The following is an 18691-nucleotide window of genomic DNA, read 5'->3' on the forward strand; positions in this document are numbered from 1 at the left end:
TGTTGAGATGTGATATGTGATCACCCCCATGATTGCATCTGCTGTGAGTAGCCAGTTAGTTGAAAGGGAATTTCCTTGGGTGTGCGACCAACATCAGATATAAGCAGACATTCTGGCAACGCTCTTAGGCTCTTAGGCTTTTGCTTACTCTGGATCCTGCACCTGGCTCCTGTTTATCCGACCTCTGGTTCTTGGGACTTGACCTAGCAGCTTACCTGTGGTCTTGTCTGCTCATCTTGGGGTTCATTGATCTTCGCAGCCTGTGAGCAAAATCTGACCTGCTGATTTTGGGTTCTGTAGCCCCTTTGGCTGCGTTAATCAGGAGAAACCTCTATCCTGACCCACGGACTTAGGATGTTACAACCTCTACAACTGCATGAGCCATTTCCTTGATATAAATCACTCTGTATGTATATTTATGTGGTTTTACTGGTTTTACTTCTCGAGAGAACCCAGCCTAAGACAAACTCCTAATGCTTTTATCAATGACTATGACACTGTTTGAAAATAGGGCTTTCATTTGTTGTGCTAGTGGCGCAGTGGTTAAGAGCTCTGCTGCTAACCAAAAGGCCGGTAGTTCGAATCCACAAGTCACTCTTTGGAAACCCCTATCGGGCAGTTCTCCTCTGTCCTATAGGGTCACTATGAGTTGAAATTGACTTGATGGGAATTTTTTTTTTTAATGAGATCATACTGGAACAGGATGGGTCCTAAACCTAGTCTCTTCAGAATGTGTCTTATTGTCTCAGGCTGGGTTCTCTAGAGAAGCAAAACCAGTAAAGCATATATATATATATATATATATATATATATGTATGTATGTATGTATGTATGTATATCAAGGAAATAGCTCACTTGGTTGTAGATCCTAGAACGTCCCAAGTCTGTGGATCAGGGTAGAGGTTTCTCCTGATTCACATAGCCACTGGGGCTGGTGAACTCAAGATAGGCAGGTCGGAGAGCAGAGCTCTTGCCCACAGGCTGTGAATCCCAAGATCAGCAGGTAAGCTGCTAGCTCAAGTCCCAAGAACTAGAGGTCAGACAAACAAGAGGCAGCTACAGGATCCAGAACCAGCCAAATACCTTGGCAAGGCAAACAGGAAGCGGTGAAGGGTGGAGAAAGGAATACTGAGCCAACACAGGCCCGACCCCTTCGGGTACTACTAAGCAGAGCCCATCATGTGGGTCATCACATATCAAATTTCAACAGGGAAGTGATCACAACATTATACAACTGCCAAAACACTGAGAATCATGGCCCAGCCAAGCTGACACACAATCTTACCCATCACACTTATAAGAAGGGAAAACAGTCAGGAAGTGACACACACCCATATTAGAAACTGTCTACAAACAAAGAAGGCAAGGAATGCTGCCAGCAAGAAAGGGCCCTCCCCTAGAATTGGTGTCCTGTTTTGGACCTAGCCTCTAAAATTTCGAGACAATAAATTTCTGTTCTTTAAAGTCACCCACTTGCAGTGCTTTTTGTCGTGGTAGCTCTAACACAGCTACCATGAAATAACTGCAATTCATTGGGCGCTTCTATATGTCTTAGTGTGTTAACTAAGACATATAGAAACGCCCAATGAATTATAGTTATTTCATTCTGCTAAAGAAAGAGCTGAATTCGTCCAGGGTATTGCCAACTTTCAGACTAGAACTCTAGGCATTCCTTACTACTTTAGAAAATAGCTTCATCGTCTCAGACAAATTTATAGCCATTGGATAGCTATACTCTTGTGACATTCATTTTGGAGGCCTCTTTTTGCCTGAGGGGGGCAGGGCTCCCTCCCCCCCCCCCCCCACTGTTGTATCTCTATCACCTTCAGTCACTTCTCAATAAATACTTGTTGAATGAAATAACAAATTCCTCTATGGTGTCCCTACTATATTCTTTGCTTGGCAAGGAATGGTTGATACAATCAACTTTTCTTGAGAACTCATTTAAGCTAGAATAATAGGATGTTTTGGAATAGAGGGAAATGATATTCAAGAAATCCAGGGCTTAACTATCTTAATAACTAACGTGTTCCTTTTACTCCAGGGATAAACTGGAATCTTGGTATACACAGAACAGGGTGCTTTCTTTTCCTTTCACATTCTGAGGTGAGTTTCAGATTCCAGACCTGCCACTTACTGGCCGTTTGACCTTGAGCAAGTTACAAAATCTCTCTGAGCTCAGTCCTTTTCTTGTGTACAGAATTTTCTCATAAAAATTATACAAGCGATAGATTTAGCCTGCTTAGCACAGTGCCTGTCATGCAGTAAGTGTTTGGAAGAGCTAGCCCCTCAATGTCTTTGGCCTCTTCTAGCTGTTTATGACTAGAAATGATGGACTTGAAGATATGACTTAGTGGGCACAGGTTCCAATCACAGACTTAGGAGCCTTAAGACAGTGTGGCTGTGCTCGACTTGGTGTTTTCTGTCCTTAGAAATGAAGGCTGGTGGTGTGTCCTGTGTAAACGTGGAATGAAGCCCATCTACCCACCTCTGCTTGCCCTCAGTCACAACCCTTAGGCACAGCTTAACATGAAGAAAGAATCAACCTGCAAAATTGTTCGATTCATTCACATTGCCTTTGAGCTCCCCAGCAGAGGGAAGCTGGGGGTTAAAAAACCCATTTTCTCCCTGGCCTTGTGCTTATGTTAATGGAAAGAAAAAAAGCAAGAGTGAGCAAATGTTGACGGGAGAAAAAGCGATATAATTTTAACAGAATATTTTGGTATTAAAGTGTTTTATGGAGACTAATGGCTCAATTATAGCTTAATATTCATTGCCACAAGTGTTCTGGGGGCGGGGGGAACCCTTGTCTCTGAAGTACTTGTTCATGTAAAGGAGGCAGCAGAGTTCCTGAGTCCAGTACAGCACTCCGCTGCAGCTTCCCTGCTGGGAGGAGAATCACAGAGCCTGCCCACCCACCTGCACACCCTAGGCAGAGAACATATTAACATTCAGGCTCTTAGGCTCAAACAGTGGCTTGCTTTTTTAAACCCTGGTGGAGCAGTGATTAAGCGCTATGGCTGCGAACCAAAGGTTGGCAGTTCAAATCCACCAGGTGCTCCTTGGAAACTCTGTGGGGGCAGTTCTACTCTGTCCTATAGGGTTGCTATGAGTTGGAACCGACTCGACGGCACTAGGTTTGGTTTTTTCGGGTTTTACTACGGAATTTGAAAGCAACTATGCAGCTCTCCCAAGAGCCAAATTTATTTTCGGGAAGTGGAATCGCAGACTCAAATGCATTACAGGTCTTCATAATATAGGATTTCAGGATTAGTAATATAGTAGTATAGGATTTAGGGTACATAGGATGTACGTGTCGCCGCCCAGTCGATTCCGACTCATAGCAACCCTACAGGACAGAGTAGAACTGCCCTATAGTTTTCAAGGAGCACCTGGTGGATTCAAACTGCTGACGTTTTAGTTAGCAACCGTAGCTCTTAACCACTACACCACCAGCGTTTCCATGTAGGACACGGGGGATATAAAAACCAAACCCACTGCTGTCGAGTTGATTCTGACTCATAGTGACCCTATAGGACAGGGTAGAACTGCCCCATAGGGTTTCCAAGGAGTGCCTGGTGGATTTGAACTGCTAACATTTTGGTCAGCAGCTGTAGCTCTTAACCACTGTACCCCCAGGGTTTCCATAGGGTATATATATCTTATTAATACAGGATAGTAATATAGGATTTCATTTTGAGGAACCTGAGGCACAGAGATGCATTGATGTAGCTGAATGTTGTTGGCAGAGTTGAGAGCACAGTGTAGAAGGAAGGAGATTTTGAAGAGCACTTATTCAAAGAGTTTAGCACAGTGCTGGGGACCTGGTGGCACCCTGGTCAAGTATATGGCTGCTAATCAAAATGTCGGTAGTCCAAATCTACCAGCCACTCCTTGGAAACCCTACTGAGTGGTTCTACTCTGTCCTATAGGGTCACTATGAGCCAGAATTGACTCAACATCCATGGGAGCACAGTTCTTGGCTCATTAATTCTTTCATGTCATTTGTTCACTCCACAGAGCTGTATGTGCCAAGTAATGTACAAAATGCTCGGAATTTGGGAGAATAAGACAAAGAAAGTTTTTGTCTTCTCAGATCTTACAGTCTAGTAGGAGATATGGATAACAAATGAGTAACTATCCTTATTAATTACAGACTTCTGTCGGGGTTATAGTACAGTTAAGTAGAGTGCTGTTGTTAGGAATGAGAAAGGTGCTCTCCTTCACCTCTCAGAGATAATCATAAAGGCTTAGCGAAGCTGACCTTGGGGAAGAGTGTTCTAGGCTTTGGCAACCACAGGTCACGACATGGGGAAAGGAGTGACGTGTCAGATGAAGAGGCAGAAATTCCTGGGGACCTGAGTACTGGAGAGGTGATGGCAAGGAGGCTGGAGAGAGAGGCGGGGTGAAGGCACACATGTCACAGATGTTGCATTGACTCAGAGGAAACAAGGGGCCATGCTTAAGTACATATTAAATGCTGTTATGGATTGAAGATGTCACTTTGATGACTTAGGTGCACCTGATCCAAGCCATGGTATTTGCAATTGCTTCATATGCATGAGAAAGCTGGACAATGAACAAGGAAGACCAAAGAAGAATCGACACCCTTGATTTATGGTGTTGGTGAAGAGTATTGAATATACCATGGGCTGCCAGAAGAACGAACAAATCTGTCTTGGAAGAAGTACAGCCAGAATGCTCCTTAGAAGCGAGGATGGTAAGACTTTGTCTCACATACTTTGGACATGTTATCAGGAGGGACCAGTCCCTGGAGAAGGACACCATGTTTAGTAAAGCAAAGGGTCATCAAAAAAGAGGAAGACCCTCAACAAGTTGTATTGACACAGGAGCTGCAACAGTGAACTCAAGCATAACAATGATTGTGAGGATGGTGTAGGACCGGGCAGCGTTTCATTCTATTGTGCACAGATAGGGTCGCTGTGAGTTGGAACTGACTCCACGGCACCTAACAACAACAAGAACAACAACATGGATGGAACTATGTCCCTCTAAAATATGTGTTGGAATCCTAACCCTTTACCTGTGCAGGTAATCTAATATAATGTAATGCAATCACTGTCCATAATGCAATCTAATGTAGTGAAATATAACTCAGTTATAATCAAATATATACTTTAAATATAATCAGTCAGCCAAGGTTATACCAATGTGGGGTGGATCCTAAACCTAATCACTTCTGAGTTATACAAAGAGCAGATTAGAGTCAGAGGCAACGTACACAGAGGAAGACAGAAGCCATGCTCTACAAGCAAAGGAACAAAAGAAGGAATCGAATCGGCTGACACCCTAGCTTGGACTATTAGCCTCCAGAACTGTGAGAAGATAAATTCTTGTTCTTTAAAACCACCCATTTGTGGTATTTGTGTTACAGCAGCACTAGATAACTAAGATGGAGTCCCTGGGTGATGCAAATTGTTAAATGAAAGGTCGGAGGTTTGAGTCCACCCAGAGGTGCCTCAGAAGAAAAGCCTGGTGATCTACTTCCAAAATATCAGCCATTTGAAAACCCTATGGACTGACACACATGGGATCACCATGAGCTGGAATCAGTAAGACAGGTGAGTCGACAGGCACAGGCAGACAAGATGATCTCTGAGCTTCAGTGCTAAACTGAGAAGAGAGAGAATACCAATTATCGCAAGGGTGGTTGTGTTCATTAAAGGGGGTGGTTGTTTAAAACCCAGCACAGCTGTAGGCACACAGTAGGTGTTCCGTACTTAAAAACCTTCCCACCCTGTGCCTCGTACTTCAGATTCATCTCTCATTAATCCCTCCCTCTGCAGAAACCAAAAAAAATCCGACTGCCGTCAAGTCGGTCCAGACTCATAGTGACCCTACAGGACAGAGTAGAGCTGCCCCATAGTGTCTCCAAGGAGCCGCTGGTGGATTTTAACTGCTGACCTTTTTGGTTAGCAGCCAATTTGAGTAAGAATGTGTGGGTGGTGGGCAGTGGGACAGGGGTGGGACTTGGGAAGTGGGAGAGTCTCCAGGTGGTGCAAATGACTCATGTGCTCAGCCGCTAGCTGAAAGGCTGGATGTTCGAGTCCACCCAGAGGCACCTCAAAAGAAAGTCCTCGTGCTCTACATCCAAAAAATCAGCCACTGAAAACCTTACAGAGGACAGTTTTGCCCTGACGTGCATGGGGTCACCATGAGTTGGAATTGGCTCCACAGCAACTGGCTTGGTTTTGGTTCCGGAGGGAGCGGGAGCTGAGGAACTTGGGTTTCCCCACCAAAGCAGGTGTAGAAGAAAGCAGCATTGTCACAAAGCGTCAGGACACCTGCTGAGCTGGGCATCCGTGGGTGACCATGGAGAAGACACCCTGAGACCTTATGGGCCCCATGGGAAAGCTGCTGGTTGTTGGGGGAACTCTCAGATCTCCTGCACCCACGAAGACAGTTTGTTCGTACAAGAGCCCTGCGCCTTGGTAGCCTGATCAAGTCCTGACATTTGACTTTCTAACTGATCTTAGGGAAATAACTTCAGATTCTCATCATATATGACTTGTGCAATATGAATGGAAATAATTGCTTTGCCAGAGTGATTAGCATGCCCAAGAAAAACTGTAGACTTCCCCCAATTTTTAAGGTACATGTCAAATATCTTCCTCAAAGTGCATTTGCTTTCTCTTTTCTGAGGAGTCTTTAAAACCTGGGAAAACATAAGGAAGGTGCAGGGAAAGTGCTGGGAAAATGCTGGGAAACGCAAATGGAAGAAAGCAAAGCTGACCTGGTGGAAAACATTTCCTCAGTGGTGATTTTAGTCACAAAAAAAGTAAAAATTATTAACACTAATTTCAGGGAAATGAAGACCAATGGCAAGTGGTTGCATTTTTCCCAGACTTTTCTGGAAGTCTAGAAAATGGTTATCGATTCTAAATGGGGGCCCTTCATGGTAGAATGAGTGCTCAGAGGCTCTGAGAGTAGACTCACTGGCTGCCTGGTTACTACTCAGATGCAGGGCTGGATTATCCAATAGGCAAGGTAAGCACTGTGCTTACTTTGCTTACCAGATCATCTGTAGTGAACAATTTCACATTTTTTCTAGCACAGCAAAGATTCTGCTTCTAGGTATGGCTGGCATCTGTCTCTCTCCCAACCCCATGGCACCTTCCTACAGAATCAAAGCCTCCTTTCAGATTTACAATCCTTGACAGGGCTGGTCAGCAAGGTAAGCATGGGCTTACTTGTGCTTACTACCCAGTATGTAGTGAACAATTTCTCAAAGGTTTCACTACATGTTTCATGTGGTGAAAAACATGTGAAATTGTTCACTACAGGTTAGGAAGTAAGCACAAGTGAGCCTATGCTTACCTTGCTGACTGGGTAATCCGTCCCTGCTCAAGGGGTGACTTTTTTTGGCCGCTTTTTTTTTTTTTTTTTTACCTATCTGAGCTTCCTTCCTCAAGTCTGGAATGAGAATCCCAAATTTACCTCAGGGGGTGGTTTGAGGAGTGTGTAAAATAATCTGTAGATTGCCCTGCACCATTACTGGCACCTGGGAGGGGCCTCAGTAGTGATGTGCGACTCCGTCCTTCCTTTTCTTTCCTCTGGTAGAAAAAGATGATTGCAGGGAAGCGGAATCCAGCCCCTGAAAGCCTGAGCCCTCACTCTCTGGGGCCTGAAATCCTGAGCCCTCACTCTCCGGGGCCTGAAATCCTGAGCTGTCACTCTCTAGGGCAGCACCAGCAGGCTAGCTGCAGGCAAGGTGGCTCTTTGCTTCCAGAGGTTGTTGCCATGGGCTAATGGAGCAGGTAAGACTGGAGCACAGAAGAACTGGATGCCTGGACCTCATTTTAATCAGAATAAACAAACAAAACCCGTATTCTTTATGGAACAGTCACTAGTCCTTTCTTCCACGGTGCCACTGGGTGGATTCGAACCACCAACCTTTAGATGAGTAGATGAGCACAAATCATTTGCACCACCCAGGGACCCTTAACCAGATTTAAAAATGAAGAAAGAAATAACAACCACAAAAAATCTTGCCATCAAATCGATTCCAACTCATGGCAACCCCGTGTGTTACAGAGTAGAACTGAACTCCATGAGGTGTTTTGGCTGTGATATTAATGGAAGCAGACCACCAGGCCTTTCCTCTGCAGCTCTGCTGGTGCGTTTGAAGAGCCAACCTTTCAGTTAGGAGTCAAGCACAAAACTGCACCACCTATAGAAAGTCCTGAATCTCAAATATCACTTTGCAAACAGCAGCGGCCTCTTGAAGTTCCAGTGAACGCCTCTGTGTCCTTTGCTGCTATTTCAAAATGACCAGTTGTGCTTTTATGTGCAATCAAAGCCTTTCTTCCCAGGTGCCTCTGGGTGGCCTCCAACTTTCAACCTTTCTGTTAGCAGCCGAGTGCCTTATCCATTTGCACCACCAAGATATATATATATATAAACACATATATATTTATATGTGTATGTATAATACACACACACATACATATATATGTTATTGTGTGCTGTTGAGTTGATTCTGACTCATAGCAACCCTGTGGGACAGAATAGAACTGCCCCATAGGGTTTCCTAGGCTGTAATCTTTATGGAGCAGACTGCCACGTCTTTCTTCTGCAGAGCAGCTGGTGGGATTGAACTGAAGACTTTTTGGTTAACAGCGGATTCCTTAACTACTTTGCCACCAGGGCTCTCTCTTTCTCTCCTCTCTCTGTCTCACTGTCTCCTGTGGGTACTGTTTCTCTGGAGAACCCAGATTGATACAGCTTCTCTTTGAGGGTGTTTTTTTTTTTTAATTGTCTTTTTAATCATGTAATTTCTAGACTATCAGGAACCCGAAAAACCCCTTGCTATCAAGTCGATTCTGACTCCTACGGACCCTGTAGGACAGACTACAACTGCCCTATAGAATTTCCAACCTTTTGGTTAGCAGCTGCAGCACTTAACCACAGCTCCACCAGAGCGCCAGACCAGCAGGAAAGAGCCACTTAAATCATAGGAACTTCATGTCAAAATTTATCCGGATAGAGGAGAAGCTCTGGGAGCCCTTCCCCATGCCTACAGTGCACTCCTCTTGCCTGTCCCAGGCCTGCCCTTTGGGAGAGATGTAGCCAGCTATGTGAGTCAATGGGTGTCCAATAAAGAGAAGCGTCATTGGCGAACCCTTCTGTTAAATGTAACGGTAGTCCCCAGCCTCTGCTGTAATAGGCTCCTGGGAAGGGGTGCTTCTTTGCATTTTGACGGCTGCACGGGAAATCTGGATGCTCTTCTCAGTTCTGCTCTTCACTCCATTACACACTTCAATGAACTGTATTAAAATTCCCCAACGAAGCCTTAAGATAAAGGACTGCTGTTGGTATTTATTTACCTCTAAAGTTCAATAGTTGTTGGAATTACTGCAACATGCTTGCTTTCTTTACTGGAAGAAAATTACAATATCTAAAGATTTGTCATGGAGCTGTAGTCCAGAAGTAAATAATGGATGTCTTCCACCTGACTGGATAGGCAGTATCTCATAGTGGAGAGAGCACTGTGTGGGATAAAGGAGCCTGAGTGTCAGATCCTGGCTGTGCGGCTCTGGAAAAGTCATTTTACCTCTGATAAAGCAAGAGGGAGGCATTGCTGGTTCAGTGGTTAGCATTCTTATCTTCCATGCGGATCACCTGTGTTCGATTCCCAGCCAACGCACCTCACGCACAGCCATGCCACCTGTCTATCAGTGGAGGCTCACATGTTGCTATGATGCTAAACAGGTTTCACTGGAGCTTTCAGATTGAGACAGACTAGGAAGAAAAGCCTGGTGATCTCCTTCTGAAAATCAGAGAATGAAAACCCTATGGCTTGCAATGGTCTGATCCTCAACCAATTGTGGGGATGGCGCAGGACCGGGCAGCATTTTGTTCTGTTGTCTATACCTGGGTTCATTAACCTAACACTAGTGACATTTTAGGCTGGATAGTTCTTTGTTGGGAGCCCTGGTGGTGAAGCGGTTAGGAGTCCAGGCTGCAAACCAAAAGGTGGGCAGTTCGAATCCACCAGCCGCTTCTTGGAAACCCTGTGGAGCAGTTCTACTCTATCCTATATCTATCGCTCTGAGTTGGAATGGCTCAAAGGCATACAATAACAACAGTTGTTTGTTGTGGGGAGGGGAGCTGTCCTGTACATTATAGAATGTTTGGTAGAACCACTATGTATCCACTAGTTGCCAGTAGAATGCCCCTTCCATTGTGATAACCAAAAACATACCCAAAGAAACAAAAACCTGTTGCCGTCAAGTTGGTTCTGACTCACAGCGACCCTACAGGACAGAGTAGAGCTGACCCCTAGGGTTTCTAAGGCTGTAATCTTTATAGAAGCAGACTGTTACATTTTGCTCCTATGTGGTTGGTGGGTTCAGAGCACTGGCTTTTCATTCATTAACCAGGTGCTTTAACCACTGCACCACTAAAGCTCCTTAAAATATATCTAGACATTGCCAAATGTCCCTGGTGGGGGGAGGGTGAGAGGGGAATCACTCCATGCTGGGAACCGCTGGCCTATGCTATCTTTTCTGTATCTTTTTCCACTTTTGGATTGTTTTTCCCTTGTTGTTGACCCAATAGGACAGAGTAGAACTGCCCCATAGGGTTTCCAATGAGTAGCTGGTAGATTCGAACTGCTGACTTTTGGTTAGCAGCCAGGGTCTATAACCACTGGACTACCAGGGCTCCTTCATTTATAAAGGACTTCCAAATTTACCAAGTGTTTCCAGCCCCATTTTCACACAGATAATGCATGGCTGTGAGCTGTTCATAATCAGCTGAAAGAAAGAAGAGTATTTTCAGTGACTGTCCCCATGCCTCTTTGTACTGTGCTTAGAGTCCTGCATGACGAAAAAGGTCCAGACATGAGGAGGATGTGTTTGGGACAAGTCAGGTGTTGTATAAATGAAACCTGGCTCAGATGATTAGTCACCTTGGGATGATATCCCTGTGGGGTAAAGAATTTAGCTTTACCCAGAGTAAGGTGGTCTTTGCCCTTGGTTCCTGAGACATTGCCATTGGAATAATTGGGGTGCCTTGGTGTGAGACTCCCAGGCCATGTCTGAGGATTTGTGTGTGTGGTGGCTGGCCAGACCAGGGAAGACTCACCTGGGAGGCTGATATCGCCAGCCTCAGGAGGCATGGTTCACTTATCAGGTAGGACTGACCAATAAAGGCCCGGTCAGTGAAGGGAGGGTAACATACCCTCTCTGAGACATGGCAGCTCCACTTTAGGAACCTTCCCAGACCTCACCTGTGTGTCTCTTTCTTATGATGACCCTCATTTATATACTTTTACTGTAGTAAAACCGGTAGTCATAATATCTTCCATGAGTTCTGTGAGTCATTCCAGCAAATTAACAAGCCCAGGGATGGTGTCCTCTTGACTTGTAAGGTCTAACCTAGCCCAGGTGGCTGATGTCAGAGAGAGAGAGAGTGCTGTGTAGGCAGCTGGTATTAGAAATGATAGAGAAGTGAAGCGTGGGGACTGGGTTAATCTCACTTTCTGGAGATCAGCTTTATGCCTATTCTCACCCGCCAGACTCTCCTTGTACCCCTTCTGCTCTTGGTCTCTGCTAGCAGGATCCTCATACTTCCGAAAGCGTGATGAGACCACACATCTATAATCACATACCATTTCAGTGAGGCGGGGGGGCCAGGGAGTTCCGGAAGGCACTTCAACTTCCTGAGCCCCCTCACTGACATGGTCCTGAAAACGGTCATTTTCAGCCTAACCTTGACAGCTGCAGTTTTATCCTGCTGCAGGACGTGAAAACCAGATGGCATTTTTGATGAAGAGCAAGGACATTGCCCCATGCTTCCACGACCCCTCGCGGCCCCTCTTACCTGCTTAAGGATTTCAGCGGCTGTTCCGTGGGAACAGTCGAAAATCACATAGAACTCCTTGCCCTTCTTCATCTCCTTCAGCAGAGGCTTGGCATCTTTATTCCCAGAGGGCAGCTGGCGGATTTTGATTTTAATGTTGTATCTGGAAGGAGCTTTGATGAGCTCCTGCAGGCGAATTAGACCTAGAAAATGACAGGCAAGCATGCGACAGAGGCTCTTCTGTTGAAAGAATATTGTTTATTGGCATTTACAGTCAAACTCCTATCATTCCCAAAATGTATCGAGGCCACCTGCCTAAAGCTTATATTACTGACTTCCCCTTTGCCATTCCCTTCTGGGATGGATGACATTGATATTTCCCTTTGTGGATACCAGTGGCTTAGCAGCACAATTTTCCCAAGTGCATTTCAAATTTATTTAGAATGCAGTTGTCCTCTCCAGCTGCTAGCCAACACCTCAGACCTTTAACAAACAAGTCTGCAACTGTAAAACTCTTGTTAACAAAAAGCTTCTGCACATTTCCAAAGGGGCCCCCCAAAATGCTGAATACCTGCTCACTTAAAAAGCCAATAAAACCCATTGCCATTGAGTCGACTCCGTCTCATAGCGACCCCATAGGACAGAGTAGAACTGCCCCATAGTTTCCAAGGAGCGCCTGCTGGACTTGAACTGCCAACCTTTTGGTTAGCAGCTGAATTCTTAACCACAGTATTACCAGGGCTCCAAAAAAGCCAGCAGGATACTAGAATTTCTTAGGGCTGTGAACTTGCATAAGCCTTTCATCGAGTATTCATATATAACAGGCTGTTTACCACTCACTTACTTTGTCTAGCTTATATAATCTTCCAGTTCCTGCCATATAAACTATTTTTAAAAGTCTCATTACACTCCCTTTCTAATTATGATTGAATGTCAAATTGGAAAGTCCTTACTTGATTAAAAAGAAACAAAACAGTAGAATGTGTAGAGATTATAATAATAAAAGCAGAAACAAAATACTTGAAAAATTGGCCATTGGCAATTGTAGGATCGGATGTACAGCCGACCAGCTTGAGGGAGAATGTTTGCATGATCGCGTGTATGAATCTACTGAGCTGCGCCATTCTCCGAAAGAAGTGCTCTGGAAACCCTAGTGACATAGTGGTTAAGTGCTACAGCTGCTTACCAAAAGGTCGGCAGTTCAAATCCACCAGGTGCTCCTTGGAAACCCTATGGGGCAGTTCTACTCTGTCCTATAGGGTCGCTATGAGTTGGAATTGACTCAACAGCAGTGGGTTTGGTTTGGTTTTTGGTTTTACTAGGGCAAGACAAACAGCCCCATAGAGCCTCAGACTTGTTTCCCCTCATGCTAACTCGTGCTCGCTACACCGTGCGATGTTGACTCTCACTCAAACACTCACAGCTTATTGGAAAATTGACCTCTTTTTTTTTAGTATGCAGTTCTGTGCCTTCAGGATTTCTCAGCTTCAAGTAATCAACAGGGAATATTAAGCTTTATGAGCATTCAGACGGAAATTGCAGTGTGCATGGCGAAACATACAGCGTGGATGCCAGCTTCCACCGACTTCACGCATTTCTTTTTCTTATTTTTTTTTCCCTTTTTTCCAGGAAGCCATGTTTTTGTGGTTCAAATGCAAAAAATGTTTCTTTAACACCGTGGATAGGGTCGTGTTATGGATTGACTTGTGTCTCCCAAAAATGTGTTGTAAATCCTAACCCTTATGCTTGTGGATGTAGTCCCATTAGAGAATTGGGTTTTTGTTATGTTAATGAGGCCGTATCAGTGTAGGGTACAACTTGAATTGATCACTTTCGAGCAGGTTAGACAGAGACAGAAGCAAGCGCAGATGGGGGAATATGGCACGCCACCTGACGATCACTAAGGAACTAAGGAACAGAGGCTGATAGGAGCCCACAGAGAGAGAAAGCCCTTCCCTACTGTCCGTGCCCTGAATTCAGATGTAGCTTCTTAAACTGTGAGAAAATAAATTTGTTTGTTAAAGCCACTCACTTGTGGTATTTCTGTTATGTTGTTGTTTGCCCTTCAGTTGATTCCTACGCACAGTGACCTACAGGACAGGGTACACCTTCCCATAAGTTTTCTAAGGGTGTACATTTTTAGGGGACCAGATTGCCAGGTCTTTTCTCCCACTGAACTGCTGGTGGGTCCGAACTGCCAACCTTTCAGTTAGCAGCCAAGCTCTTAACCATTGTGTCACCAGGGCTCCTTATTTCCGTTATAGTAGCACTAAGAAACCAAGACAGTTTGGTTCTGATGTTTAGTACATTTGCGATTATGCTGGTCTTTAGGATCCATGGGCAAGGCAAAGCAGGGGTTGTAGAACTGTATTAAAGACTTAGTGTTCATTTTCCTTTTTTTATTAAAAAACGTTAAAAAAATTGGAATTGTTAGACTGATATCCTTCTGTTACAGATGAAATTGTATCCCCCTCCCCCCCAAAATATGTGTTGGAATCCTAACCCCTACACTTATAGATGCAATCCTGTTTGGAATTAGGGTTTTCTTTGTTATTTTAATTAGATCATACTGAGGTAGCTAGGCAAAGAATTAGGAAGACCAAAGAAGAATTGATGGCTTTGAGTGATGATATTGGGAAGAATATTGAATATACCATGGACTGCCATTGCCAGAAGAACAAATCTGCCTTGGAAAAAGTACAGCCAGAATGTTCCTTAGAAGCAAGGATGGTGAGATTTCATCTCACATATTTTGAACATGTTATTAGGAGGGACCAATCCCTGGAGAAGGATATCATGCTTGGTAAAGTAGAGGGTCAGCGAAAAGGAGGAAGACCCCCAATGAGATGGATTGACACAGTGGCTTCAACGATGGGCTCAAGCATAACAATGAGTGTGAGGATGGCATGGACTGGGCAGTGTTTCATTCTGTTTTACATAGGGTTGCTGTGAACTGGAACTAACTAGATGGCACCTAACAACAAGTAGGATGGGTTCTCAGTCTAAACACTTCTGAGCTATAAAAAGGCCAGATTAGAATCAGAGATGTGCACACACGTGGGAAGACAGACACCACGTGAAGATCACCTACAAACTAAGGAACCAAGGAATGCCCAGGACTACCTACAAGGAAGGAACTGACACAGCTAAGACCCTGATTTAGACGTTTAGCTTCCAGAACCAGGAGAAAATAAATTTCTGTTCTGTAAACCACCCACTTGTGGTATTTCTGTTACAACAACATTAGGAAGCTAAGATGCTTTTCTGGACTCTTTCTTCTTATCAAGCTTAAATGAGTCAACTTGGTTGAAGGCTTTCAAGTGCCCATAATAAGCCACTTGTCCTCTTACTTCCAGAGCCACTTGCACCACTAATGGGAACTAAAAACAGGAGAAAACAGAGCAAATGGCGTATGTTTGTTGTTACTTGTCTTAGTTCTCACCATAATTTTATGAGACAAGCTTTATTATCTTCATTTTACTAATAAGGTAACCAAGGCCCAGAGCAATTAAGTAGCTTACTCCGGGTTATAGGAGCCAGGATTAAAATTGATATCTGAGAGAAAGTCCAATGCTCAGTCTCTGTACTTCACTGCCCTGCCTCACAGACCTGTTTCCCTGTGCTGAGGGAACAGGGGCCACTCAGAAGGATTGTTTAATAAGATGGGGAAAAAACAAACTTTTGCCCCACTTTCCTTTCTTCTCTTTCCCAGGTTGTCTGCGACTCTCTCCTGTTCTTTCCTATTGCCCTCTGGCTTTGCAACCATGTGCATTTTTTTTTTTTTTTTAACTTGAGCATGGCCACACTGGAGAGCTCAATGCAGCCTTTAAATAAAATGGGGAAACCACTTTAAGAGTGCATTCCTAGTCCACAGTGAACTTGCTGTTTTGTTCTTTGCTGAGTGGAATGCCAGTCTTGAAGTCATCTTCCTATCATGATGACTATACACACACATTTCTGGCATTTAAAGTTGATGTACACATTCGCATTCCACTCGTTCATGTCTACAGAAAATGTCTCCTGGATGCTCGTTATATGGCAAGCCGTGTGCTTAGCGAGGGGAGTGAGAGAGAAACACATCCTGCTGCAAAGAGAGGTAGGAGGATTTCACGACATGGACTCCTGTGAGTTAGGCGGAGCAGCCGTTACTGCATAATTTTTTAGATCACCAGCTGAGGCTGATGGAGGCTGAAGTCACCTGGAGAGACTCGCACAAGGTCATGTAGCAGATCCAGGGCTTGAAGCCAGGCCCATCTTCTGGCTCCAAATTTAGGGCTTTTTCCACCAAATAGGTGCTCCCCCTCCCCTTTCAATTTCAGATCAACTAACAGACTAACTGGAGCCCTGGTGGCTCAGTGGGTAAGAACTTGGCTGCTAACCAAAAGGTCAGCGGTTCAAATCCACCAGGTGCTCCTTGGAAACTCTATGGGGCAGTTCTACTCTGTCCTATAGGGCTGCTATGAGTCGGAATGGACTGGACAGCAGGCTAATTTACCAACTACAGAAATAAAGAAGAGAGAGAGTGTGAAAGTTTTGAATCAGCATAAAAGCATTAACTCTTTATTTGCCACAAAAGGCTATTAATAAACAAGTCCCACATCCCCACCCCTCCAAAAAAAAAACCTTGGTGGTGAAGAGGTTAAGCTCTTGGTTGCTAATTAAAAGGTAGGCAGCTTGAACTCACCCAGGAGTTCGAGAGGCTAAAGACCTGGCGATCTGCTCCTGTGAAGATTAAAAGCGTGCAAAATCCTATGGGACAGTTCTACTCTGTCTCAGGGGGTCGCGATGAGTCAGAGTGGATTCTACAGCACCCAACAATAACAACAAAACAAGCAAACAAAAACCTACCATCTCCTTTCACGACTGTTTCATAAAAGAGAGTGTATTTTCATACCAATAGAGTAGAAAGGAGAGAAATTGCTATGAAAGACCAGTTTTTAATTAGAATAAATTCAGTTTTATGAAACATTCACTGCTTGGTTCCTCCTTTTCTCCTTAGTCCTTCCTATGCAGGTAAAGGAGCCTCAGCCAGCAGATTTAAAAACTAAAAATAGCTTGTGAGAAGAACAATGAGCAGAGAACGGTATGGTTTACATCTCTTTCCCCAACCATTTGTTTGCTTAAGAAAAACCTCTCTGCCTTCATTAACAAATGATGTAAAATTTATAATTCAAAAGAATTTTTTTGTTTTTGAGTTCACAGGAGATAAAAGTTAGATAAAGCTTGCCCTAATATTTGCATTTTGTAGCCAATCCAGCCATCATTTACATTTCACAATAATGAATCCTTGAAAAATATTTGCTAAACAAGTAATTTCTGCAGGCACGGGAAATTGATTTAGGCACAGCTCCTCAGATGGCTACTCGTCCTTCTGTGCTTGGATGCTAGCCCTGCTGGGCTGACCCAGGGCTGCCAGAACTCGGATCCAGCTACAGAGAACACAACAGTGTATGCGGAGATGGTAACAGCGATTTATGTTATTTACTTATTTTCCTAGCCTACCATGTTGGAGGGAGTTTAAGAATGAAATACAGATAACGAGACAACCAGAGAAACTCAAATTAAGGAACATGCTACAGGAAAATTGACGGGGACTCTCCCCAAAATGTCAATGCCTTGAAAGGCAGGCTGAACTGTTCCAGACCAAAACCGACTAAAGAGACCAGACAGCTAAATGCAGTAAGCGGTCCTGCAATGGATTCTGGAGCCCCACTACCGCCCCTACCCTCCCCCACAAAAGCTATATAGAGGATTTTTGGGACTATCGGTGAAACTGGAATATGGCGTGGTGTGTACTTTATAATAGTTTTGCATCAGTGTTTAATTTCCTGTATTTGATCATTGTAGTGTGGATATAAGGAGCCCTGGTGGCACAGTGGTTAAGCACTTAACTGCTACCTGAAAAGTTGGCGGTTGCTTCCGTAAAGATTACAGCCTCGGAAACCCTGCGGGGCAGTTCTACCCTGTCTTATGGGGTCCCTGTGAATGGAAATCAACTCGACAGCAACAGGTAGTGTGGAAATGAAAGAAGGTCCTTGTTTTCAGGAAACATGCGCTCATGTAATTAGGTGGAAAAAGGTCATTACATCAGTAACTGCCTTTCAACTGGTTCGACAACTCTTCTATGCATTAGTATTGTTGTTGTAGTTGTTTTATGCTGAGAGGATGATCCAGCATAAAGCAGACGTGGCAACGTCACAAGTGGGGCATCAGCTGAAGCATATAGGGGAGGTCATTGAACGTTTCTTGCAACATTTCTCTAAGTTTAAACCTTTCTAAACCAAAAGGCAAAGCCTGCAAATATAAAACAGCCTTAAGAGCCTCCTTCCCCCACTCCAGTCGGCAGGAATGCAACCTGAACAGCACGTTTGGTTTGAGAAGCGCTTTAGAGAAAAGAGCCTGTCTGTTCCACATGTGTCTGAGTGAGGCTCTGCAGAGACAGATCACTTTCAAAACTCTCCAAACGGCCAGTTCTAAACACTTCCTTTGGCCACCTGTCTACTCTGTCTGCTCGGATATGACACAGGAAAACGATGGTTCGCAGGCACACCAAGTTCCCCTGGGGACAGGTGGAGCATATGGAAGGGAAAAAAACCCAGAAAACACCAAACCCAGTGCCTTCGACTCGATTCCGATTCATAGCAACCCTATGAGTGGAAAAAAAGAACCTGCTGTTTCCAGGAGGTGCTTAAAACTTCCTGTGCCTTTTCCTTAAATAACAATAAACTTTGCCATATATATTGCCCCTCATGCCTTATAAATAGCTCAATACACCTTAGAATATACCTCTGAGGTGGATAGGTGTAGACTCTATTTTACAGTGAGGAAAGTGAGGCATGGTGAGGTTAATTGTTTGGATCGGCCC

At 44.3% G+C, this 18691-nt stretch overlaps 1 protein-coding gene across 9 annotated transcripts in view; it reads right to left on the minus strand.

Moving 5' to 3' along the window:
• Positions 1-18691, minus strand: part of GRIK1 (glutamate ionotropic receptor kainate type subunit 1) — a 476634-nt gene that overhangs the window by 150592 nt on the left and 307351 nt on the right. For all 9 annotated transcript variants that reach the window (XM_023548472.2, XM_023548471.2, XM_003410315.4 and 6 more), the window contains one exon: positions 11848-12029. In XM_023548472.2, coding sequence (XP_023404240.1) covers positions 11848-12029 — 182 coding nt within the window. The remainder of the gene's footprint in view (positions 1-11847; positions 12030-18691) is intronic.

This window comes from Loxodonta africana, chromosome 20, assembly GCF_030014295.1.
Source record: "Loxodonta africana isolate mLoxAfr1 chromosome 20, mLoxAfr1.hap2, whole genome shotgun sequence".
In the NCBI taxonomy this organism is placed as follows: domain Eukaryota; kingdom Metazoa; phylum Chordata; class Mammalia; order Proboscidea; family Elephantidae; genus Loxodonta; species Loxodonta africana.